The following is a 25684-nucleotide window of genomic DNA, read 5'->3' as shown; positions in this document are numbered from 1 at the left end:
AAGTACTGCATATTTTCAGAAATTTGAGTATGTTTCAGGCTGATCTAGGTGCGCTCCAAAAATTCTGTGCATCCTTACATATGTTTCATCCTTCTTGTACAACAGTTCAAATATACTATTAAAAGCTAAGTGGCCTACGTGTCTGTTCAGATTCATTGCTTGCTATTTTTTCCACTTCACTGTTTCAGTTGCAAGGCTGAAGGACATCCATGTCTAAAGAGAGTATGCAGTGATGAACCCAAGTGGTTGCTTTTAAAAGCTGCTTTCTTTTATATGTATGACAACCTAGAGAAGGCCTATGCCATTCAGCCATTTTTATGCTTACTGAGCAGTATATTGTTACAAAAGCACTGGTAAGACGACTGCATTGCTTTTTGCAGCCACACATCTTGCTGCTTTTGGGTATCGGCAGTGTAGTTGGGTTGTCCCAGTCTGTGGATGAATTATTCAGGCTCTTGACATCAGAGATTTCTGCTAGCGGATTGGCTGGTGCTCGGATAATAAAATCTTTCCACAGGAAAACAGTGGAGAAGGATGATGGCAGTGAGACCAGCAGAACTGCTACTTCCAATACAGCTGGCTTTGTCTGGCTGTTGCATGTCTGCAAGAATATATAAAGATGTTTTTAAGGTCTAGGTTCATGCGAATTCTCCCATAAGAGCAAGCGGAGGGATTTGTGTAAGACGCCTGCATTTCCAGTGAAGGAAAAAAATCAGATTGTTCTTGAAAAATTACTTCTGGCTGTATTCTAAAGAAACGCTGCGCTCTACATGAGGCAGGAGTAGCAGCAGCCGCAGCAGCAGCAGCAGCAGCAGCAGCAGCAGCAGCAACAGTGCTTATGGCTCGCTACAAAGGTGCTGGTGGCAGAAATGTTACGTCGTTAAATCTGCTTCCTGGGTTCTTGCAGTACCGGCAGGGTAAGTGGTGCAAATAAGCAGCTGACAGTCCTTGCAAGTGGGGAGAGTGTAAGAAACTGTATGACACATGCGTCTTGTCGGTATAGATAAACAGTACCTCTGCAAAGAATTTACATCAGTTCAATAAATTTCCAGGAAAATGTGTAAAAAGCATATTTATAATGGAATTTGTAAAATCAATCCACTACGTGTATTATGTTCAGACATAGATTTTACAGTGGTAAAATCTGTTCCTTTTAAACCTATACAAATTAAGTGCTATAAAAAAGGAAACTTTATTATTAGTATGCTCTTTATAAGCCCTTAATAGTTATTAATAGGGCTATGAAAGAATATATAGCTCAAATATATTGCCTTGTAACAGATTGTTTTGAAAGGCTGTTTCTGCTATTGATATGACTGGAAGTATGTCTTCTGCTGGTAAACACTTAGAAGCCAGGAGCTAGTTCTCTGATTTCCAGTTGTCAGAAGGCTGCTGCTTACATTGTGAGGATGCACTGAAACTACAAATTAGGGATTCATTTTCACTCATTTCTTTGACCGGAAGTTTGGCTTCTGAAGGTGCAGTTCTTTTCTTTTGGCATGCTGCTGTTGTATCGGGGCTGCTGGGGAATTCTAAGTTACAGAGGTGTGAATGAAGCCGGAGCTGGGCTGATCCTGTGTGTGCTCCATCTCTGTCCCCACACCTACTCACACACAACCCAGTTCAAGTGTGCAAGTACTTCCATTGAAATTAATTGGGCTACCTGTATATATACTTGCTTGTCAAAGCAGAGCTGGCATTTACTGTATGTCACAACGGAAATATCCTGTTCATGGTTAGAAACCCCACAGTGAGAAGTCTGTTTTCCAGAATGCAGAAACAATTATCACATATAAAGACACCCCTTGCCAAAAATATTCAGTATTGAATGAAGCATAATGCAGTATTTTGAGTGGTATTTTTCATAACTTGTCTGTCAGTGCAACAAGTAGATACTGAGAATGTAATGAATGTTTTTAAAGTTATGTAAGACAGCCTACCCAATGAAATCAAAGAAAAAGAAGATAAAGAATGCAAAATTGTTTTCTTAGACATGAAGTGTGCTCATCTAGCAATAGGTTAGCTGGAGATAATTATCTTTTTTTTCCTCTGGTATTTCTTATATGTGGGGTATTGTTTATACATAAAGAAAGTATAAAATCCCTGAGTCATAATGCACAGACACTTTTTGAGAGCTCATATATGGTCATGGAGCCATTGTTGTCCCACTTAAGATAACATTTTGGCTGATGAATTTTGTGCCACGATTTGTATCTTTATCTACCATCATTATGGAGCAGCATTATGTGAGTGTAAATCAGGGCGCTTATTAGTAGCAGTACATCAAACTTATTAGTTATCTATTCCAGAGTTTTAAAGGGGATTAAATAATATTGCCTTTTAATTTTACAGATATGAAAGAGATCAAATCACGATTCAGTGCTGCACAAGTCAGCAGCAAAAGCAGTGTCTAAAATTAGATTTTCCATCTGTAGATTTTAGGACATGCATATGTTCTTATAAAAAGTAAATATTTAACAGCTATTTTTATTCATTTGGATTTTCTGTAGGGCAATGAGGGTGCTCATTCAGACCCGATGATGGCAATAATATGTTTTGTTTTTCAGTGAAATCGGTTTTTATTTTTGAAAGAACAATCCCCAACATAAACTCTTGAGTGCCACTGCTGTGTAATTATTCCATGTGTCAAACCCAATTCCCCACAAGCAAGGGACAGGACTTTGTGGATTGGTTATGGCGCTGTGATTCTCTTCCCTCCGCAGCCATGACCCTGGCTGCTGAACTGGAGGAGCTAATTCAGGAGCTATTTTTGTCTATGCAGCTGGCAACTGTCCCTGAGGGACTATCTGAGAATCAGTGAAATTCACTATAAATCAGAAAGTGCTTCAAGGCAGGACTAAGGGAGGTAGTAAGTAGCAGTATAGAACCTGCCTGAACTAGCGAATGGTTCTTCCCTGTCTGGATCTCCCAGAGGGCAAATAAGCTTGATAAGGCAATTTCAAATCTTTAATTCAATATTATAAACATTTTCAAATGTACATGCTAAGGGTATTTTTTTCTAAGTCTCTAGCTGATTTTCTGAATAAAAGCAGCTTGACTCTTAGAGAGACATGGATTCTAGTTAAAAAGTTCAGAGAAGTTCTAGGTGCTCAGACCTTGGATAAATATAATATGGACTTAGATGTTAAATTTATCTTGGCATTCAGATTTGAAATTATGCCTTACAGTGCATTCACTCATTAAGACTTGAACTTTGCTGTGAAACTGAAGAATAGTCAAGTGTCAGAGCATTATTATAGGAATATTAAAGTATTTGTTATGAGTAGTTTCAGGCAAAATTAACTGTTTCAAGAACACATAGTGGCATTTCTGGCAAACGCAGAATGCATTTGTTGTCAATAGAGAATATTATTCTTCCATCATGTAAATCTAAAAGGATTCAGCAATGTCTAATCAAACTGATTTCCTTTTTTTCTCAGATGAGCAAGAGTCAGTGCAGAAACGGACTTTCACAAAATGGATCAATACTCACCTGGCTAAGGTAATACATGACTTTGAATTTTAATTTTTTTTTTTTAATTAGACCTTTTTATTTATGCTTCTAGAGGCCCTGGAGTACAGCATATGTAAGATTTGGCTGAGCAGAATGGAATAAACTTAAAAAGGGATCCCCATTATCTGCACACCATAAAGGATGGATCCATTTCAGCATGATAGCAGTCAGCTGTGGTGTTGTGAGTGGTGTCACCAGGCAACTGCTCAGCTCCTTTGACCAAAACTGGAAGGTGGCATAGTAGCTGCTATTTCAGCCAGAGGGAATATTTGAAACTACTTTCTATGAAATAATAATATTAGCATTATTACATAGAGTATATTTGAATAAAACTTAAGTCAGTTGTGTAGTTCGATAAAGGCATCCTGAACCGATTACAAACTAAAATAGTGCTTTGTGAATACAGTGCTGAACTAATTATCTGATGCATCTTGGGATTTATCATTAAACTATTGTTGCTTCTTCTTACCACAGTCTAAAACTCCTTTTTTGGTTTTAGCAGAATAAAGACAGTGATTTACAGATTATTCTAAAAGCACTAAGTTATAACTGATACCGACTTTATCTAACACCATTAGCAGTGAGATTTCATTTGGCATTTCCCAAAGTTTTCACACAGCACAGCTCTAACCATAGTTATCAATTAGTCCAGTAGATTAAAATATTTAAACACCAGAGGTGCTCTTTGGAATTCATATTTTTAAATCATGAACTTTTAAATCATGAACTTGAAAATTGGGCAAGGAATAGCTGCAAGAATACTGGTTTACCTTCTGTGTAAGGAATTGGCTGGTAATGCCCTCAGAAATGAACAGAGCAAAGCAGGAAGCCCATATAATGCGATATGTCATGTGATTTGGTCTAATGAGACTGTATGGTAGAGCAACAGCATTTATTTACATTACTGAGGAATGTCATTGAGAAATTTACTGTTAAATGAAGTGCACTGACATTGTAAAATTCAACTGGAAGAACAAGGCTTTCTTCAGGACTTCTTGACAGTGGATCCTCACTGGGAATGAGGTCTGTCCCCCCATTGTCTTTGGAATATTTGGAAAAGGTCCCCATGCATCAGAGAACTTAAGCATTCTACGTATGTTCCATTTACTTCAACTGAGATGGAAATAAATTCAGTATTTCCCTAAGTATTAGCAAAGCAGGCCATGAACATGTTTCAGAGGAGAAAAAGAACTCTTATTTCATTGTAATGTATCATTGGCAATTGATGGACAGTATCTCGTAATAATTGATGATTAGATATGTGCATATATATTTCTCTGTGTGCGTGTAATGATAATTATAATTTCCTAGTAATAACTGACTAATCCTTGGGAAGAGGCAAAGTCATGGTGGTAGCTCAGTTAAGATATTTTTCTCTGGATTGAGAGTTGTGAACTCTACCTTTACTGTACTAGTCCCTTTTAGCCATGATGCCTCAGGTAGACCTTTTGACTTGTGTGATCTGGGTGTATATTTCTTTAACAAGTCTGCTATTGTAAAGGCTGCTCAAATACATTCAAACCAAGCAATTAACCAGCCACAGCCCTCACTTTTAGCTACCTGAGCTACCCTGTAGTAATTGGTCTGTGTTAATTCATTCTTTAACGAGAAAGTTGTTTCTATGATACTTTTATTGATGGCTGTCAGGAAGTTTGCCTTACTGCCTAAGTCAGATGCATAGATTAGCTGTCTTTGCTTCCCATTTATGCTGTTATGCTGCCACAGGAGAAGCATTGTTCATAGATTATAGAGATTAGGCTCAAAGGAGTGACCCGTGCCATTCAAATTTCTAAGTTTTTAAAGCTTAAGATTTTAAACCATTGTTAGTCATGTTTTTGGAAGGTGTGGAAATATGTTTTCTGAGTTCATCACAGCTATAGGAAATACTGATGAGTCTGTGAAATGCGCAGGACTCCCCTTGCACTCATGTTCTGAATTGTAACCCAGAAATTCGATATTTAGGCTACTTGATTCTTGTAAAAGATTGTTGCATTTTTCATTATGTCAAAAGAAACTGGAAAGCTGTAACATTGCCATTGTCTGGAGGCCTTTGAAATGTGATACGGAAAAATCCTGGAAGGAGACCGACTTTTAGGCAGCATTGTCTGCATTCTGCTCTCATCTTTGAACCCAAGAAAATGTAAAGCACCTGCCAAAATGGTACCTAGCAGGGAACACCATGAACCGCTGGCCTTGCACTGATAGCAGAGAAACAGCAATACATGCTTCTGCATTTGGGCCTGTGTCTGTTAAAGCCAGTGAAGTTACACTGGGGTTAAATAAGACGGAAGGAGATGCAGGACCAGACTGGGTGCAGGTGCCAGATGCTGGCAGCGGGGGGCTGCAGGGCAGCCTCTGGGAGGAGGGTCTGGGCTGCCCCAAGACCAACACAATTTCAGCTGGCTCCAGTGGACCCACTGTGGGACATGGCTGAGCCCCTCAGCCGAGCTGGTAGCTCCTCTGGGAAAGCGTATTTAAGAAAGGGCAAAATGCTGCACAGGCAGTGAGAAGTGAGTGAAAAAGTGTGAGAAACAGCCCTGCAGACACCAAGGTGAGAGCAGGAGGGGAGGAGGAGGTGCTCCAGGTGCCCGAGCAGACATTCCCCTGAGGCCCCTGGAGAGACCGTGCCAGAGCAAGCTCCTGATAGGAACAGCGGCCTCCAGAGAGGAGCCGACACAGGAGCAGGGGAAAAGTGTGAGGAGGAAGGAACAGCAGAGAGAAGCTGTTATGGACTGACAGCAGCCCCCATTCCCTGTCCTCCTCTGCCCCTAGGGGATAAAAGAGTTGGGAGTGAAGGAGTGAAGTTGAGACTGGGGAAAAAACAGAAGGTGGGGAGAAGGTGTTTTCAATTTTGTCTGTATTTCTCACTATCCAAATCTATTTTAATTGGAAATAAATTAATTTTCCCGAAGTAGAGCCTTTTTTTTGCCTGTGATGGTAACTGGTAAGAGAACTCCCTGTCTTGACCCACAAACTTCGTCTTCTTTTCTTCCCCTGTCCTGTTGAGGCGGAGAAGTGAAAGAGCAGCTCAACCCACCACAAGGACATATGTTACTCACATAATTACAGGTGAACTTACAGAGTTACTTTTTTAAATCGTAGCCTTTTTCTGCTCCCTTATTTGGTGTGTGTGAAGGCCAGTTGCCAGATTGCAGTTTACAATGTAATCCAAAATGCAATCCAGAGTTACTGTGCTGAATTTGAGACAGTATATACCGGCTTCAAAATTAACAGTAACTTCACTTCAAATTGATTCTCTATTTCTTGGCTACACTTGTAAAACTTTGGGTTTCTTTCCTTTCATTTTTGAAGAAAAGTTTAATAGTTGCCATTTTTTACTCACCTAGTAAAACTAGTAATGAAATAAGTAATAAGAGGGACTAAGAGAAAACCTAAAAACCATGACTGAAGTATCTGTAACTCTAACACCATGGCTATCTGGAGAAATGTTCCATCATGACTGAGTTTAAATGTTTTTGAAAAAGTGCTGGTGAGTAACTGCATGAAACCTCAAAACCAGGAGAAATTCATGTTTTCTAAGCGAAGATTGATAGAGTTTCACTGTAGCAATTTGAAAGATGGGGTTACTGATGGCAAAGGAAAGTAAACTACTAAGAGTTTTCATCCTTATACTGTGTTGGTTGGGTAGAGCAAAGACGGATTAAAAAAAGAACATTTTCTGACATTGTGAAGGGTACTGATTTGAAAGAAATGGAAATGCAGAACTGATTTGATTGTGTTAGGTAGAACCGAGAACAATTAATAATTTGGGAATATAAAGCAGGATGTGATAGTTTGCCAGGGTTTGCTATGAGTCAAAGATTCTTCACTGCTAATCTTTAAAATCTTAGTATATGCTTTTCTTTTTAAATGTCATGCTTTAATTGAAACAGGAACTAATCCAATGACTAAGTTAAGTCCATCAAGTAGGTTAAAAAATTTTTTTGGGGTTTTTAACTATAAAGTTAAGAATGGGTTTGAAAATATGGATACAAGTAAATAAGAATGAACAAAACAGGTAAATGAAATTAGAGTATTGGTGAGCTGAACTTTATGAAAGGCATTAGGAGGGAGGTACAATTTTTTAATTCTGTCTTGCTCTTAAAATAGAATACTACCATTTAAAAATATGTTTCCTAATTGAAAGGTATATTATTCCACAAGCAGAAGACAATGAAGGACTTGGCATCAGCTAATTATGTGACAACTCAAAGAAAGGCAGAGGTAAACCAGCCCTAGTGCAAGCTGTGCCCTCACCAACAAGGCATGTCCCACAGGAGACAAAGACAGAGGAAAGACCTGCAAGTATAATAACTAGCAGGTAGTATAATGCAGCTTCATTTTGGGTCAGATGTTAGCACTAGGCTGCATCTGTCCCTCTGGTGTCTGCCTCCCTAACCCCAGCTGAATCCATTCTGTGATTCTGACTCAGGAATCTGATGAGACTCAGCAACTGGGAATTGTCACCTTTCTCTGCCACCCACTTGCAGGAATTGGGGCCCAAGCTACCAAATGAATGTCATCAATCTTCTGGCCGTCCAATTTAATTTTTGTGCATCTGTGCAGTTCTACCAATGATAACTGAGATATGCATAAGCAACAGGACAAGAAGTTTTCTAATTACATGTTATTTATTCATATTTCTCTAAAGTTCCAGAACAGGACCTCCCTTCTCCCAGTCTCAGCTTTCAAAGACAGAAATAATTTGGGGATGCTTCTGAGTATCTTTCGAGGCATCTTTTAAAAGTCTAAGTTTAAAACACAGAACATTACACCAAATACGTCAAAATGGAGTAATTAGATCCACTCAGACCACAAATTACTAAAACATTTTTCATTTTATTGCCTATGCCAATTTTTTATATAGTAGATTAGATGAGTAAGGAAGATGAAAAACATGCCTCTTTGTAAAGCAACAGAGGCATATACCTTTTATCGCCTTTGGTGAAAGGCAATAATAAAAGGCATTTTCATCTTTGGTGAAAATGTTGGGAAACAGTAGTTTCAGAGCTTTGGAATACAGACTGTAAATTGGTTTAACCTAATCAAATAACATATTTTTCCTAGATGTAGGGATAACTTCTGTATTTGTACTCACCAAAGTATTGTCGTAAGCTCACCAAATAGACTAAACAACAAATACATACTGAAAGGAATTATTCTCCATTTGGTATTTCCATTGAAATGTTGCATACACCAATAAGCAAAAGCAGAGCATGGATATCAAGTAAAAATAAAACTAAGGGTGGGTGAACATTTTTAAATTATACTTACACAATGTTTTCATAATGCTGAATTAAACTTGGGCATTAGACCTTACATTAAGGCTCTTGAAATTGCAAAACAATATGTTTTGTAGCAAAGAGGAAGAAAAAGAAATGGGTATATCAAGATTTACAGCTCTCACACACAATGCTGTCAGCAACGGTAGTTTGTTCTTAGAATGTAACTTGGTCTTCATACAAGAACCACATCAATTTTCATCAATTAACTAAGTAATTCTGTGTCTTTTTGCCTTTTTCAAATGGGAAAAAAAAAAGAGCTCCCAGTGTCTTGGTCACTGACACTGAAGAAATTTAAGTTAATGTCCATCCTGACTGCATGATGAGGAAAATCTGACTGGCAGTTTTCTGCTCCAACAGTCACTGTACGTTTTCACTAGCATTGCACATAACCTCTGATGTTAAACAGTGAACACTAAATTAATTTGTGTGATGAAACTAATCATATAAATCTTAGGGCTGAGTCCCTCAGACTTTAGTCATAAGAATAGTCATTAACAGCAAGGAACATGAAAACCTACGTACTTAGGGATTTAGGAATTAAATTGGGGCTGAGGGGCGGGCCAGCAATATTACAGAGTGACTCTTAAATTTTACATTCTCCTTTCTGTTTTTCCCACATGTATTTCCCTGCAGAGACAAATTCAGTAGCTACACAAATTTGTTCCTGTTTGTGCATGTGGATAGGTTTTCACACCTTTTTTTCAGCAGTTTTTGAAACATTATTTGAAAATTAGTGTAGCAAAGGTATTTTCCAATATTTGCACTGGCATACATTATGATGCAGATACTGTTGTTTATATGGTACGATTTATTAATTACAGAAGCTAAGTACAGGGAGTGAGGAAAACACTCCCGTAGCAAAGATGCAAATGAGAAATGAAAAGCAAGAAAAACTGTTGGAATAGAAGAGCGAAGCTTAGCAAATATATGTTGGTTCAATATCTGAGGTTTGGATTTTACAAAACTTATTTTACTGTGTCAGAGGAGGAATGTCTAGAGATTGCAGGTCTATGTCTATTATAAATCTCTTTTTTTGAGGCTTGTCAGTCAAATACTTTTCATTTGTAATGACATTCAGTTCTTTAAATAATTCAGAATATTTCCTGAATGCTACAGCAAATTAGGTAAGTTCATAAGAGCAACAAGTTTAAGCAAAGCATTTCCTCATCCGTTCCCATTTGTAATCAATTCTAAATATAGTTATTTAAATAAGTATTTAATATGGGAAAAATCTGGTTCGTTAACCTTTAAGATCCATTCCCAATTAATTCATATTCCTCCTACAGAGCACATGAATTTACTTGTACTGTGCGTGCCACCCTCTTTGTGACATGACTATTCCTAAATGTCATTGTCACTATAAACTACACTACTGTGATTGCATATACTGCAATAAATGAGTGTTTAATAGGATACATGCAATGTAGTATGTAGCATATAGTTAGTATTTGCTATTTGCTTTCTTGAAGAAGCTTATGAAAAAACAAAGTCAAATACTAAGGCATCTGAAATCTTAGTGTAGACCTCACAAGTTGTAGATTTAATGTCCAGTTGTTCATCAATGTATATTCAGAGTTCTCCCAAAAAATGTTGATCGAGAAGTTTATAAATAACAGCTTTTCTTTTATATTATAGGATTTTGAGAGGTTACTTCATGTACTTTTTAAATGTTCTTTTTTCCTCATTTGAGTGACTTCATTAAATTCTTTGCACAGGCTTTCCAACATTCAAAATACAGTATATTAGGATCATTGCAGTTCATTGCATTGCTAGAGCTATACATTTACATGCAAGAAGCCAAAATCTGGAGCACATTCAACACATTTAAGATTACAAAATTTTAAGTTAGTTTTCTTTCCCTGCTTTTACTGATTTACAGTTAGTATTTTGGCAGTGCATTAAGGGAACTAAGTGAATAGGTTTTGAGTTGTCTTGAGTCTCTAGAATAAAAAGTATTCAATAGATTTTAACTGAATACAGCTTTAAAAAAACCTTTTCTTTTCTGGAAGCTAATAAGTAAGCAGTGTACAACTTCACTTTTTTCTTCCATTTCATTTGACATTATATATGCAGCCAAGGAGCAGGTATTTATCCATTCCAACAGAAGATATTGTGTTAATCTCAGTAGAGGATCTGCCTGGATCCACAAGCTACAGTCAAGCGGCTTGAGCCACCCTGTGCGTGGTCCATATACAATAAATAAGGGTGTATGAACTTCTCAGTATCAGCTAGTTGTATGTATTTCTTCCTGAATTGTATCAGCGTGGAGAATAAGATTGGTATCTATGGAATCTTTATGTAAAAGAAGAAGCTATTCTTCTATATATGACACTAGAAATATAGCTTATTCAGTACTTCTGAGAGAGACTGGATTCATAATAATAGGGTAAATTCTATGCTATGCGTCCAGAGTAGGAAAAAAAAAGTGACTTTTGAAGCACAATGAGGGTCTTACCTCCTTGTAATTAGATGTTAACATCTTCAGGGTAGTGAAAAATATTATATTATTAAGCATAATATGCAAAACGTTTTTGGCAGGCTGTATAATTAAGTAATTTTCCAATTAGAGGAGTCTCAAAAGGAGATCTTGTGACACAGCTGTTGTACCTGCCTTCTGTTCCTGTTTTACTGATGTTAAGGTAGGTGGTATGTGCTGCTAAACACTGGCAGTGTTTGTAGTTGTGCAACCTTCCAGCAACAAAAAGTACATTTCAGCCTGCTGATTTATAAACAATCATGATTCTCACACTTTAGAGCAGTAGGTCTTACTCACTTTGGTGTAAGTCATTTGATGGTTTCTTTGTCTCTTCTCATCTTATTCAATGCTTTATCATACTTCCCCTAGTTTCCCCCAAACCAATATTTGATTTGTGTCGAAAGGAAAGCACTGTAGGCGTTAATTTACTTGGATGACATCTTCAGGGATACTTCTACTGCCTTGCCTTAGTACCATGCCTCAGATAGGGTGCAAATCTGGGTTTTGTAACTACTGTCAGTGAGGAGGGACCAGTGAAGGGTGATTCAGAGCAAGAGCTGGACCTGGGCGATCAGAGGTTATATCTACAGGGTGGAGCTATGCACTGTGGAAACCAGAGGTGCTTCCCAGACTTGGTTTGCATATGAATGCCAGATGACTTTTAACTTTGTGTTGGGATGAGGCAAATTCTGGCCTCCTGATTTGAGAGTAAGGAGAGCAAACCACTCAAGCTGGAAGCGAGCTGTGTTGCACTCAAACTTGTCATCTGACAGGCATGTTATAGGCATCAGGGTTGTGAGGCACCATAAATCGCATTTTCCCTTCAATTTAAATGTATCCTAAGTCATCCTTTATAAGAACATGTCTCTCTTCATAACTGTAGATTGAGCTTCAAGAGACAAACCTCACTACTGGGGCATAGTTAGATAGGTGGTGAAATTTTTTTAGGCCTTCACCTCCTGTTGGATTAGGATGTCAGCTCCTATGATCCTCTTGTCTTTTTTGCTGAATTATTTTAGCACAAAATTCTTCAGTATTATATCATGCGGAAATACTGATGAAACCAAAGCTGCTCCGAACTTCAAATATGAAATGATAACATAGAAGGTGAGGAAAATTAATTGCATTTATGTCAACTGCCTGTGACGCAAGACTGGGACAAATTAATCTTCAGTGACCTCTTAGCTCCATTGATTTCTGTGGTGTTATGTTATGGAAGAACATGATCCATTATCTACTGCATTGCTAGGAAATAAAAAAGGACTATGATTAAATATACCCTCCTAATGAGTTGTAATATTGCTTTATTTTATATACACGAGAAAATAGGCTCTTTTATTATTGTGGCTGTTAGAGCACATAAAATCTCAGATGAAGTCTTCTCTCAGCAGAGGAGTTCTTTTTCCACTTTATGCCAAAGTTATGTCTCATTGAAATATTAGTTCATCCAAGCTGAACAATGAAGATGGGGTGTTTTGATTTTGAGAAGTAGAAACCTTTGCTTTCTCCTGATTTCTTATAGCATTTCTACCTTTTCAAGAGCAGTGTTTCATTTGTTAGGTCCATGTTTTCAAATCTGTGTTTCTACAGAACAGAAATAATAGATCAAGTTGTTGTACATTCGTCTTTTTTTCAAAAGTACCCCAAAAGTAAATTATTAAACCTAAACTAGTTTCAAGAATTTTGTAGTCTGATTGTGATTTTAGTGAATTAGCAGGTATAAATACTAGAATTATGTGAATGCTGACAAGCTCATGGAAGCTAGAGGGTGTTTATTTCATTTTTTTCAGCTGGACCAGGTTAAAGCTTTTTGTGTCTAAGATTTTTGTGATCATTAAAGTACTGACCAGCTAAGAGCCATAGTACTGCAAACTGGGATGTATTTAAGAAGGAAGAGTTTAATGAAGTGATGTTGTTATGCAAAATTCCTAAAACATTATCTGTTTACAGATTTTTCAGTATTATCATTGTTGTGTTTGCAAATGTAAAGACATATGTTAAGCAATTTGTCTTTAAGTAGAAGCTGACATAGTGCTAACAGCACTGGAAGCCTGCAAGGCCTGGAGGAGAGGAGAGAAAATACGACAACTTAGTGTAACAACTGTCAGCTGTGAGAAAGTAGCAGCGTTGCTCAACCAAACACACCGCTTTAGGGATCTTTCCTTCATACAGCTTCTTGTATTTCTCAGACTGAGGTGTGAAGCTTCTGTGGCACTTAACACTAGGCAAAATATGATGATAGATTGAAATGTGACTGTAGTAGTACATCCATAACTTATGTGTATTTTATGGACTCACAGGCAGTTGTTGGTGAGTTTCTTTGCTTGTTTTCCGGAGCAGGTGGTTTTTCTTTTGTATCATTAGTGGCAGAAAACATCTAGTGTTACAGTCCTGCTCCAGAAATGTTAAATAGTTAAACAATATGGTGGCAAAGCAGCAGTTAAAGGATACATTGATAATAAACATTATAAAACATAAAGAATGGGACCAGCCATTCTTTGTCGTTCCGTTTGAAGGGAAGAGAGGTAGGATGTAATGCTGGTGAGCCTTTATAATATCTGAAGTCTTCTCCCCTTTCAGCGCAATCCTCCCTTGCTGGTGAATGATCTGTTTGAAGATATCAAAGATGGAGTAATGCTTATTGCCCTTTTGGAGGTTCTTTCAGGGCAGAAGCTGGTAAGAACTTCCTTCCTTGTGAATACATATGATAGTTGCATAACTTCTCTAGGATATAATTTTCTAATATGTTTCTATATTTGAATACCGTAAAAAACCTGACTGCTACATAGCAAAATAAGTTTATTCACAGAGTGGGCTATCTGGTTACAACACCAAAAAAAAAAAAATTATTATAGACCGACATTCTTGATTTTATGCATTTTCTATTGATTTTATCTTACTAGTTCATAAAAAATTGCTTATTTGTATTACATTAGTCTTTGCAGTCCATCTGGCTGTTACTGCTATGACACAAACAAGGTCTAAACTGTAAGAGACTCCTATATGTCTTGAAGAAATCATGGCAGTCTTTTCTTGTTAAATGTATGGCTTTCTCTCTGGAAAAAATATTGTGAGCCCCTCAAATTTCATTGGGTCTTATATCCATTTACCTTGACAACTGCTTTGCTACTGTAAAGAACCTTAACTGATGCCAAATGGCTTTTTCACAGCCAAGTTTTGTACAGAGGCCACAGTGTGTACATGGCAAATAGACTGTGTCATGGGAGCCAGGCTAGTTTTGTGCCTGTGACGTGGGAGGAAAATGAAAGGGTTTTATGCCAAGGGCTCTCACTCCAAACCAGCTCGCAGACTGGGTGGCAGCATCTGAAAGAGTAGGGCAACAGTCAGTCATTCACCTTGCTCTAGGGTTCAGCATTACCTGTTTCCTCACATGCTGGCAATTGGCAGGTGTCATACTTTCGTCCCTTTTTCATATTTCACCTCTGTTTTATTGCAGGTGATACCCAAAATTAGGTAGTAATTCAGACTGCAAGAGTGATTTTCCTGTAAGACGGGAAAAAAGCTATACTTTCCAGTGTGTTTCTGTTCTGTTGAAATATACCTATTTCTGGTTTCGCTCGTCTAAGACAGAAAGTCTCCCTCTTGTGGCAAAACAGTAGTAGTAAAACGGAAAAGAATTTTAGTGATGGCACCTGTTATAGTGAACTTCATTGGATTGTAACCTGCCTACATTAATTGGTGAAAGGCAAGAGATATCACAAAACCAGAATAATGTCTGGTTGATTTAAAGGTCATATAAAGCAGAATATGATATTCAGTAGTAACTGCAAGAGGAATTTCAGAATCTATAGCAGGCTTTTTTTAAATCCATTTGTAAATTTATGAACATGAACTTAAATGATAGTAGTGGTATATTTGCATTACAATATAAGATTCAGCGGGGAACTTAATTCCACTGTAGAGTATTGGAAGCCTAGGATGTGTTCTTGATTTTATTCAAAGAATTCTTTTTTTAGCCTACAGGTCTGAAGTTCAGCAAAATTCATTGTTAAATGAGGGTTTGTGATAGTTGGTTTTGTTATCACCAATGAGGTATTAGAAAGACTGGATAAAAATGCTCTGGGTAAAATGTCTTCACTGAAGACTGATTTTTTTTTTAAAAAAAAAAAACCAACCACCTTGACGTCTTTGCAAGCAAAAATATCTCACTAAAGGAATGTTGCCCTGTCTCAAATATATGTATATGTGTGTGTGTGTATAAAAAGAGAAGTAGTTTATTTTACGTAAGAAAAACAGTTCTCTGATTTGATGAAGTTTATGGGCTGAAGCTGACAGCTTGCATCCTGAGCTGATCCTGAGTTATTATAACTTTTTTATAATAGAACTATCACAGTTACATCCCCTCTATCTGTCGGTGCTCCCTGTTAATATATGCAAAAATGAAATTTGACTGTTCCAAGGAACATTTTAACATGTAAATCAGACTAAGTTATGTACATAGGCATTTATAATAATCTGGAACTTCATTTTTTTGCAGCAAATTGGCATAAATGTAATTGGGGTTTACACTGTTTTTTCTCTTTAAGCCCTGTGAGCAGGGACGTCAGCTGAAGAGAATTCACTGGGTTGCCAACATTGGCACAGCTCTTAAGTTTCTAGAAGGAAGACGGGTACGTTTGGTAGCACTTAGTCCTGTTTTTTTCCTTATTTTTTTCTTTCTTTCCTTAAGTGTATGATTTGTATCCACCTACCTCTTCTTATTCTTCAAAATTGGAGCTATGTAAGCAGTCTTCAGTTTCTATACAGAGCCTAAAAGATAACCAACCCTGCTGAGCATCAAGGTAGATTGCCAAAAATGGAGTACCATGCTTCTGCTTGCAATATCTGAGTATTTTTGTCTGGACTTTTCTTGGTTATTTTTGTATGTACTTTGTATCAATATGCCAGATTTTCTTCTAGAGGAATCTGGAAATAGAGAGTGTGTCAGTTAGACTGGTGTGCATTAGCAGGTGGTCTCTAGGTTGAATGCAGGCTGAAGGATGCATCTATCCAGTGTGTCACTTTTTTCCTCCCAGAGGAGGTGGGGATGCTGTTCAGACAACGAATGCCTCTTCAGTAGCTGAGTGCAGTCCCTGGTCTGTACTCAAAGGTGGACAAAGGGAGATGGGTGGCTGTGCACAGTGCTTTGGGGAGTGCCGACAGGGTCTCCTTCCTCCATGGCCTCTCCTATAAGTAAAGTTTATTACATGTTTAATCAACTTCCTATTTTCACTGTCCAGACAGACTCCTGAAGATACTCCTATTATACTGCAAAATGCAGCTGGCAATTAACAGATATCACTCTGAACCAGACTGGTTTTTTTCATGGTTCTGAAAAGTTTGTTTTGTAGTTTTAGATCCATTTTAATGGAGTATAAGACAGAGGTAACACAATAACTAGACTAGATGGGCTATGCTTCTGTGAACTGCAGCCTAACCAGAAGCTTTAGCTGAGTCCCTATAAATCTTTTGATCTGTAATATGTATAAGAAAAAACCTCGCTATCTAGAAAAAGAAAAAGTTTTGTTGGAATTGGTCCAGCTGAGACAATGAGATTCTTGGTATATTTTTCTTTAGGTAGGTAATAGAAAATTTTCCTTACTGACTGGTAGAGAAGCAAGTAATGTCAATTTTCCCAGTTTGTCAGAAATCTTGGTGGGGAGGATTGGAAATATAGCCTGTGGGGATTTCTCATCTACCTTTTCCCAAGCAGCCTGTGGAGTTTTAATTCTGGAAAGACGTCCACAGCCCTGAACAACAACCGTTTGTTTGCTCTTGACACTATCTGGTGGGTTTCCAGCTGCTGATTCAGAGAACTGCAGTCTTTTCTCTGTTTTGGGGAGACAAATTAGGTCACGTAAAGTCATTCTCCAGCTTTTCTTTAACCTATTCTCAAAGTTTTTTTCTTAACCTTTGTCTATGAACAAGATTGTGGTGCATGAACACTTAAGCAGCCCTTCATATCTACAACATGAGTGATGGCAGACTCTCAATTTTGCTGAGGAAATATTTATTAACATATTTGCTAATTTTCCAATACTGCCTGTTTTTTTCCATTTTCTTAAGCATTATCTATCTGTTAATTTCTTTATGATATACTCTTTATCCCCTCCTTTAGTGCCTTTTATATTATGAACTTATTTTAGGGTGATACTTTATTCAGACTATGGATTAGCATTTGGGAATTGAGTCATGGAATCTGTTCCTGTTTCTGTTGAAAAACTTCAGTGACCTCAGACAACTAATTTTTCCAACTGTTTTCTTATTTTAAAGGCCTATAGTCAGGTTTGTCTTCCAAGGGAGTCTTAATCAGTGGTGGTAAAATCATTTACAATAAAAGGGTCTCTACTGGAGAACTGTGGCATTCTTTTTTCCCCTTATCTTTCTTTTATGCTTTCTCCCCCTCCTTTTCCTTTTCTTGTTTATTCTTGAACTCACTTTTCTCTTTCCATTTCAAATCTGTTAGAACTATAGCAAGAAACCCCTGCATGACTTAAAATCTGTTATTATTTAATTTGCTTTCCTTATAATTGTGTTTTAAAATGTGCCAAAAATATGCTTTCTTTGCATTATAAAATTAAATTAATGCATTTACCTAATAATTTATCATTTAAAACTTCTTTTTGTATAATCTTTTTCCCTTTGCTTTTCATGCTAGTCCATATACAGAGGATCTCCGGTTTGTACAATGGTTCTATGTAATTTTTATTATTATTTGATTGTTTTTTCTGCTTGAAATTAAATATTTTTTCTACAAATAATAGCATGCAATGGCCTTAAAAATCTTTCTTTACCTATATCTATTCTTGTCTAAAAAGTGACATTGCACCAATGTTATTTTTTTAATTAAGACACTTGTTATTTTATTTTAAAAATGCATTATAAAACCTATTTGAAATGTGTTTCATAACTGTTATAATTCCTTGTGTGTGGTAATAAGACATTTTCTTTCCTATATAGATTAAACTTGTCAACATCAACTCAACTGATATTGCTGATGGCAGGCCTTCTATTGTGCTTGGCTTGGTGTGGACCATAATTTTGTATTTTCAGGTACTACATTTTTTATATTTCAGTGCAGCTTGCTCAAATAACGGTTCAGGTCATCATTCCATAGGAACTGGTGTAGTTTCAGTCTTTCACCATAGCTAAGTTACTTTAAATTAGCTGAGGATCTGATCCTGAATAAAGCAACAGTTGATGGTAGGGGTGCTTCACATCGAGTAAAATTAGATACGTCTTTGGAATAGACTGGTCTGAGCCTAGAATGGAGTTCCTTCATCACTGGAACATATTCTTCCACTTTCACTGAAGACTATAACAGAGCAACAGAGGAAAGAATAGAACTGTGGGTTCTTGGTACAAATACCTTTAGCACCCTCAGTGGTGATTATGCTGTACGCCTAATTCCAGTGCGTTTGATGTCAGACAGTAATTATTTTCAAACCATACATGTAAACATGCTGATTTCACTGGGAGATGCTGGTATTTGCAAGGACAAAATTTAGCTGTGAGTGGTGTAGACTGAGAGGGGTTCGAATTTGTAGGGAGGAATTATTTGCATTCTGTGAAGTTAGGTGGGAGGGAAAAATGGTTTTCTAAATCCTGTCCATATGGGTTAAAAAAATGAATCACTGTGAAACAATTTAAAAACCCAACTGATTTTGTTGCTCTTCTTTATGGAGTTCTTCAGCTTTGGTTCTCGTGATGTAAGTTTCATGTCTCAGGGACACTGTTCTCCTAAGCACCAACCAATACAACTCCTCAACGATTCAGATCTCCTTCTCAGAGGAGAAGTTAGCCAGAATGATATTAACATTTTTATTTTAATTTATAGCCTATTGAGATGAACGGTGAAAATTATGCTTCTCAGAATTACTGAAACTCTAGTTCTCTGCATCAGTTTTACTTGGGTCAGTTTTTGACCTTTTCTTTAGTTGCCGCAGGCAGATACATAATTTTAACATGAATGAAAGCAGAAATGCATGAGAGCTGTGGTTCTCATTATGGCAGACTCATTCTGTGATGTGTCCGAACTTTGGTTTTTCAGTAGACAGCACAGAAAATCTTGAAACATCCTCTGGATATAACTTTTTCATGTTAAAGAAGCAAATTGTTAGTCAACTTAATGTTCAGATAAGAGTCAAGTTAATGCTCTTCATTTGATAGAAGGCATGATGCAAATAACTGCCGTACACCCTCAGCAAGCACTGCTAATGCACTTTTCCTGCAGTACATTCACTATTCCTTCACAAGGTACCTCTAAGCAAAGCTGCAATTGAATTTGTGCCAGAACAGTACAATGGTAAATAAAGAACTATCCAGACGAGGTCATTGAGGTCACTTTGATTCTTTAATTGAACGAGCCTCCCCTGAAATTAGTGGATTGTTTTATAATTTGAATTCAAGCTAAATGTGAGCTATTATTTCCTACTTCAATGGTGATAAAAAGATAAACATGACACACCTGCATATTGTTCTAGTAGTAGGATGTCAAGAAAGTCAATGATTGCTAGATGTTTTGTATTTCTGAAATTAAGACCATCATCTGGGCACATACATTAGCATTTTTGAAGCTACCTTAATGTACAGTTAAATAAAACACAGCAGGTTAGTTATAGCTCTGCCCAACTTTGTCAGTTGTATTAGGAAATTATTTAAAAAACTGGTGAGAATTAAGTAGACTATCTACAAACAGTCCATTAACATTTTTCCCCACAGATTGAAGAGCTTACCAGCAACCTCCCACAGCTGCAGTCATTGTCGAGCAGCGCTTCTTCTGTGGAGAGTGTTGTCAGTTCAGAAACTGCAAGTCCCCCAAGCAAACGGAAGGTGGTAACCAAGGTCCAAGGAAGTGCCAGGAAGGCTTTGTTAAAATGGATACAGTACACAGCAGCAAAGTAAGTAACCTACAAATGAGCTGAATTTCTATTTTAAGTGCAAACTTCTTCCTCAGATTCTAAACTCTCTTGGTCAGGGGTTGTCCTTTCGCTCTGTATTTATATAGCACTTCCCTGTGATCATATTCTTTTTGGCAACTGAGGCTGCTAAATGTTACCACAATACAACAAGCAAGTAATAAATAATGATTTATATTAATTTTACATGCAATCATACTTTATAGTTTCTGAATGGGATTCTTTGACAGAATGAGAACTGAAAGGGGAATTAGATGTCTAAATGACAATACCTTAGTCGTACTGCCAAAACACTCTATGTAACAATACAAGTCCCACACCGATTTAGCATTCCTCAGTGACAGAGCTTGTAGGAGCACTAAATTCTGGCACTTGCTGTTGAAAGGCAGGTGATGAAAAATATCCTTCTTCAGTTTTGTGATACAAGGGATATACTACTACAAAAAATGCCCTCAATTTTCATTCTTTTTAATCCAAGATATTTTGGAGTAATTTCCTGTTATCTTTTGTTAACTTCATTTTCTTCTTTATTTGGTGTAATTATTCCACATGTGCTCTGTTTCCAAAAAGGCTTAAAAAAAAAAGCATAAATTAGATCAAAGATACAGTAGTAGTTTGATGGCTTCCACAATAAGAAAATAAAAATCAAATATGTAAAAGAATAGAATGGATTTATTTGTTCAAATTAAGGAATCACTGCTATTTGAAGAGATCAGTCATGTGCAGTATGTGGAGGAGAAATCACCAGTTATGAAACGATGCCTCAGAGAAAATAAATATAGTTGTAAAGATACGGTCTCCAGTTCTCCAATAAATGGGTAGCGCAACACAGTCTAATTTGGCATTCTTCCTATTGCACTGTTGTCAGTAAGAGACAGGCAACTGAAGTGGTCAGCTGCAATTTCCAGACAAGTAAATAAGCAAAATACAAAGAAAGAGGTTCATAAATGAAACTGTCAACATTATGGGGAAGAGTAGGTGAAATGCGTTGAACAAAGCCTGGAGGAAGGATGGTACACTTTGCCTAACCCTGCTTTACATTGTAATTTGTAAGGGCTAGCTAATGAAAGTTAGTGAAGTGTTTCACTGGCCACAGTGAACTGTGAATGAAGCCTTCATTCAGAGTTACTCTTGCTGCGAACCTCCCGATGGCAAGACTACCTTGGTGTCTAAGCGTGTCCTCAAAGCAAGTTTGCATGCTCAAAGTAAAAAACAGCCTTGCAGTCTGTGAACCACCAGACCTTTCAGAATTACATTTAAAAGAAGCAGTCAGAAGTGTGATTCAGTTCTGATTACTCTCTCGTTGTATTTTGCTAGTTCTTGATCACTTGAGTTTATTTTTTAGTGGACGTGTAAGTGTATGAGATTATAGTATCACTCATGCTTTTGGTAAGAACAGAAAGAAATTTATGTGTTATATTTTCACCTGAACAACAGTGATGTCACTGATCATGCTTTCATTTTAAAAGATAACAGATTAATGCAGTCTTTTTTATATATATATGATACTGATGTTCCTAACTGAACTGCAGTAGTTAATAATGAAGGGAGATATGAATTGCTTTATAGTGAGGGAGGGAATAGTGACTGGAGCTGTGTACATCCACATACTGTGTGTGTGTTGTACAAGAACGTTGAGAACCTTGGTGCACTTCATTTGTTCAAAATACCATTGGCTTGTTGCCACTAGTAAGCCCACTGGAGACAAGTGCAGTATGTATATGACAAAAAACTCTTGGATTTTGATAGGCAAAATTAATTTATGCTGTGGATGGATGGAGCTGTAGTTGACCTGAGTAGCACTGCAGGAGCAACAGGTGGTTTAGCTTTAATGGTGGGTAGCCACTGGGTGGAGCATCCTGTCTCCTCCCATATTTCATATAGTCCTGATATTTTTGCAAGTCACTTTTTTTTCTTTCATATTCTTTAGGCAAGTTGGAATTGAAATCAAAGATTTTGGACAAAGTTGGAGGAGCGGTGTTGCATTTCATTCTGTTATTCATGCCATCCGCCCAGATTTAGTGGACATGGAGAAAGTGAGGGGAAGGTCAAACAGAGAAAACCTGGAAGAAGCCTTCACACTCGCAGAAGCAGAACTAGGAATCCCAAGGCTCCTTGATCCAGAAGGTACCTAAGGCATATTTGAAAAAAGTTTGAACTCTTTGCATAGGTTAAATCAGATGTGCTATGTGCTTAGATATTTAAGCAGCATTTTAGCATTCAGCTAAAAATTTATTTCCTGTGTTCTATACTTGTCTAGATGTGGATGTTGACAAACCAGACGAAAAGTCTGTCATGACCTATGTAACCCAGTTTTTGAAGTACTATCCTGATCCTCATCATACAGTGACTGATGTGCAGGACAATGATGTAAGTTTCTCTTGCATAACTATACGCATTGGTTCACCATGAGGGGGCTTTATAAATACATTTCATAGATCTCTTATATTTTATTATGTTTCATTTTTATGAGCAGTTCAAATGAAAAGCAAGCACAATTAAAAAAAAAAAAAAAGAAAAAGATTAGCTGAGAGTAAAGGAACCAGTGTTGCAGATATTTACTGGTAGATGGAGAAAATCGAATGGTGATCCTGCAAAGATTTTCCTATGTTAAGCAGCAGGAGCCAGTTATTGTAGATAGTAGCAAACCAATGGATCCTGAAGTTCCCTAAGAGGCTTTCAAGCATAACATCAATGAGGTTGCAATACTTTGTTACCTGAAGCAATGCATCACTTCTGTTTCTATCCCACTGGGTCTCTGGATAAGAGGAAGAATAGTCCAAGAGGTTGCTTAGGTGTAGTCTTTTGGCTTTTAGGCTTAGGGGGCACTTACAATTTTGACAGAGGTTTCTCTCTACTGCACAGTGATTTTCGACTATTTGCTTTAGGGAATTGTTTTCAGTCATGTTTTTTTCTTGGTTTTTTGTTTCGTGTATACTCTAGTGCATTGGCTTTGCACTAGAATGGCTATACTCAGTGATGCCAAGTGATCATGACTCACTTTCTAATCCTGATCATTTGCTTTCTTCATGGCAAACACAGGAAACACTGCTGAGACAATCTGCTCAGACACAGCAAGAGAGAAAGAGGAAGCACTTTTTATTTGTGTTTCTTTGCATTCCCTACAGAGCTATAGAAGAGCTTTGAAAGGAGTGAAACTACTTCCTCATGACTATGTGTGGCTCCAGTGCCTGAGCACTGGAATTTTTCATTTTCCTTGCTGCAACGTGGGTCTGAGGACATATGTGTGCTGACATCGCAGCCTCTCACTGAGCAATGGGGCTGCTGAAGCAGAGCGAGTGAGCACAGAAGCCTCATGCTGTGGCCTGTAGCAGGCTAAGGCAGTCCCGTTGTCTCCACACCATGGCACACAATGCAGTTTCTGCTGCCAACAGCCTCAGCCAGGTTGGCTGACTGTGCTGGGGTTGGATTTTGAGGAACAGCCTCGCCATCTTCTCCTGAGCTTTATGCAGAGATAATGCAGGAGAATGCTGGTCTCAGCCACTCTATGCTCTGCCTGCCTCTGGCTATACCCACAGAGATGACAGCGCATGAGCTGTGAAAGGGAAACTACTCAGTTGCCTCCAGAATTCCCAGGGAATTACTAGGAAGTGAAACAACACATATTCATCTGTTTGACAAGCTTAACTCAAGACTGCTTCCTCTTCCTAGATATTGCTAAGATATTCCAGTAGCAACCCAGGTGAATTTTGGTAGAACCACTGGTCCCCTGCATGCCACACTGCAGAAATCAGTAACTCCTAGAAACTGAGAAGAAAGTAAGAGTTTGACATTGCACTAAATTTCTGATGTCATCATTTTTTGTTTCCCTGAGGAAGAAAGATATTCCTTCTCGCACCTCTGATGGAGCGCCTGGCAGTTTCAGGCAAACTCCAGCAGAGTGTCCAGTCAAGAACAGCGATACAGCCCTCAATTTTTTCTGACACAAATTCTGCTAATCCACCTCTGCAGAAATTCTCATGCCTATTAGGCACCTATGTCCATTCTATACCTTGTTCCCTATTCCCGTCCACCATAACTTCCAATTCACTCACCTCTGGTCCTGGTACAAAGTGATAACCTCGTGGCATATGATAGGTTGATGGGAAAGAGATCTGGATGGATCCAGGCCAGTAAGCAATGCACAAAAAGTCCAGGACCCCAAGCAGTCGCTGGCCCTGAAGCAGTGAAATACATAGAAAAAACAACACAGTGCTTTCATCTATTTGGGACTGGATAGATATCAGTTCTCAAATGGCTAAACTTTTGGCACACTTTGGTCTTCTATTACTATAAACTTTTGTATTTTTGTCCAATATCACAGAGAGAAGCTTATTTTGCACCTAGATGTTTCACTTATGACTTTTCAAGAAGAATTTGTCAACACATAATCAAATTTCTTATACTCAGAACATGCATATTAAGATATTTGATCTGTTCTCAAGAAAATCATAATGATAGGTTTGACAGACTATCATATACAAATTCCAACAAATGTTAGGGCCTTAGTTTACATGGGTCTGGAGGGGAAGGGGGAAGGAGCCAGGAGTTAATGCAGTTGTTCCTGTTGACTGCAGGATACCTAGATGAAACAAGATATCCAAGATAATCCTTGGCAAAACAACAGTGTCGTTCGTATTCCATGATACTTACGGAGAAATCTAGTGCTAAAAATCCAACAATGCTGTTTAAAAACATACAGACATAAGTATTGTATTCCTTATTTATACAGTATTTGAAGGGAAAATTGAAAAAAATATATATCTGTGTCAAACGTTTCATAATCAAATATATTTTGTTTTTGTTTTTACCAAGTGCTTTCACATCTTTTAGCTCAAATTCTTAATTGCATATGTTTTGGTGAAAATTAGGCAAAGGATCATTTAAATCACCAGGTTAAGTAATACTGTCACAACAGCAGATCTAAATTGATAGTGTCAAGGTCAAGGGAGGTTGCCAGCAGGTGAGGACATACTTGGACCACTGTGCCCAGCTCTGCTCCTCAGTGCAAGAGACCTGGACATATTGGAGAGAGTTCAACAAAGAGCCACAGGGACGATGAAGGGCCTGGAGCAGCTCTCCTGTGAGGAGAGGCTAAGAGAGCTGGGACTGTTCAGCCTGGAGAAGAAAAGGTTCAGGAGGACCTTATCAATCTGTATAAATATAAAGGTGTAGTCATGGCACCAAGCCTGACTTCATGAAGCACTTGGACAACACCCTCAGAGATATGGTGTAAATTTGGGGTTGTCCTGTGCAGGGACAAGAGTTGGACTTGGTGATCCCTGTGGGTCCCTTCCAACTCAGGACATTCTATGAAATACCTGAAGGGAGGTTGCAAAGATGGCAGAGCCAGGCTTTTCTCAGTGGTGCCCAGTGGCAGGACCAGAGGCAATGGGCACAAACTGAAACACAGGAGGTTCCCTCTGAACATCAGGAAACACTTTTTCACTGGGAGGGTAACTGAGCACTGGCACAGGTTGCCTAGGGAGGT

The 25684-nt window shown here is 37.9% G+C and overlaps 1 protein-coding gene across 1 annotated transcript in view; it reads left to right on the top strand.

The window, feature by feature from the left end:
• Window positions 1-25684, top strand: part of SYNE1 (spectrin repeat containing nuclear envelope protein 1) — a 310687-nt gene that overhangs the window by 52016 nt on the left and 232987 nt on the right. The window contains exons 3-9 of the mRNA XM_064447054.1: window positions 3441-3502; window positions 13856-13951; window positions 15823-15906; window positions 18236-18328; window positions 19997-20175; window positions 22124-22320; window positions 22454-22563. Coding sequence (XP_064303124.1) covers window positions 3441-3502; window positions 13856-13951; window positions 15823-15906; window positions 18236-18328; window positions 19997-20175; window positions 22124-22320; window positions 22454-22563 — 821 coding nt within the window. The remainder of the gene's footprint in view (window positions 1-3440; window positions 3503-13855; window positions 13952-15822; window positions 15907-18235; window positions 18329-19996; window positions 20176-22123; window positions 22321-22453; window positions 22564-25684) is intronic.

Source organism: Phalacrocorax carbo, chromosome 3 (assembly GCF_963921805.1).
Source record: "Phalacrocorax carbo chromosome 3, bPhaCar2.1, whole genome shotgun sequence".
In the NCBI taxonomy this organism is placed as follows: Eukaryota; Metazoa; Chordata; class Aves; order Suliformes; family Phalacrocoracidae; genus Phalacrocorax; species Phalacrocorax carbo.
The sequence above is the reverse complement of the archived record's forward strand: the minus strand, read 5'-3'. Positions and strand labels throughout refer to the sequence as shown.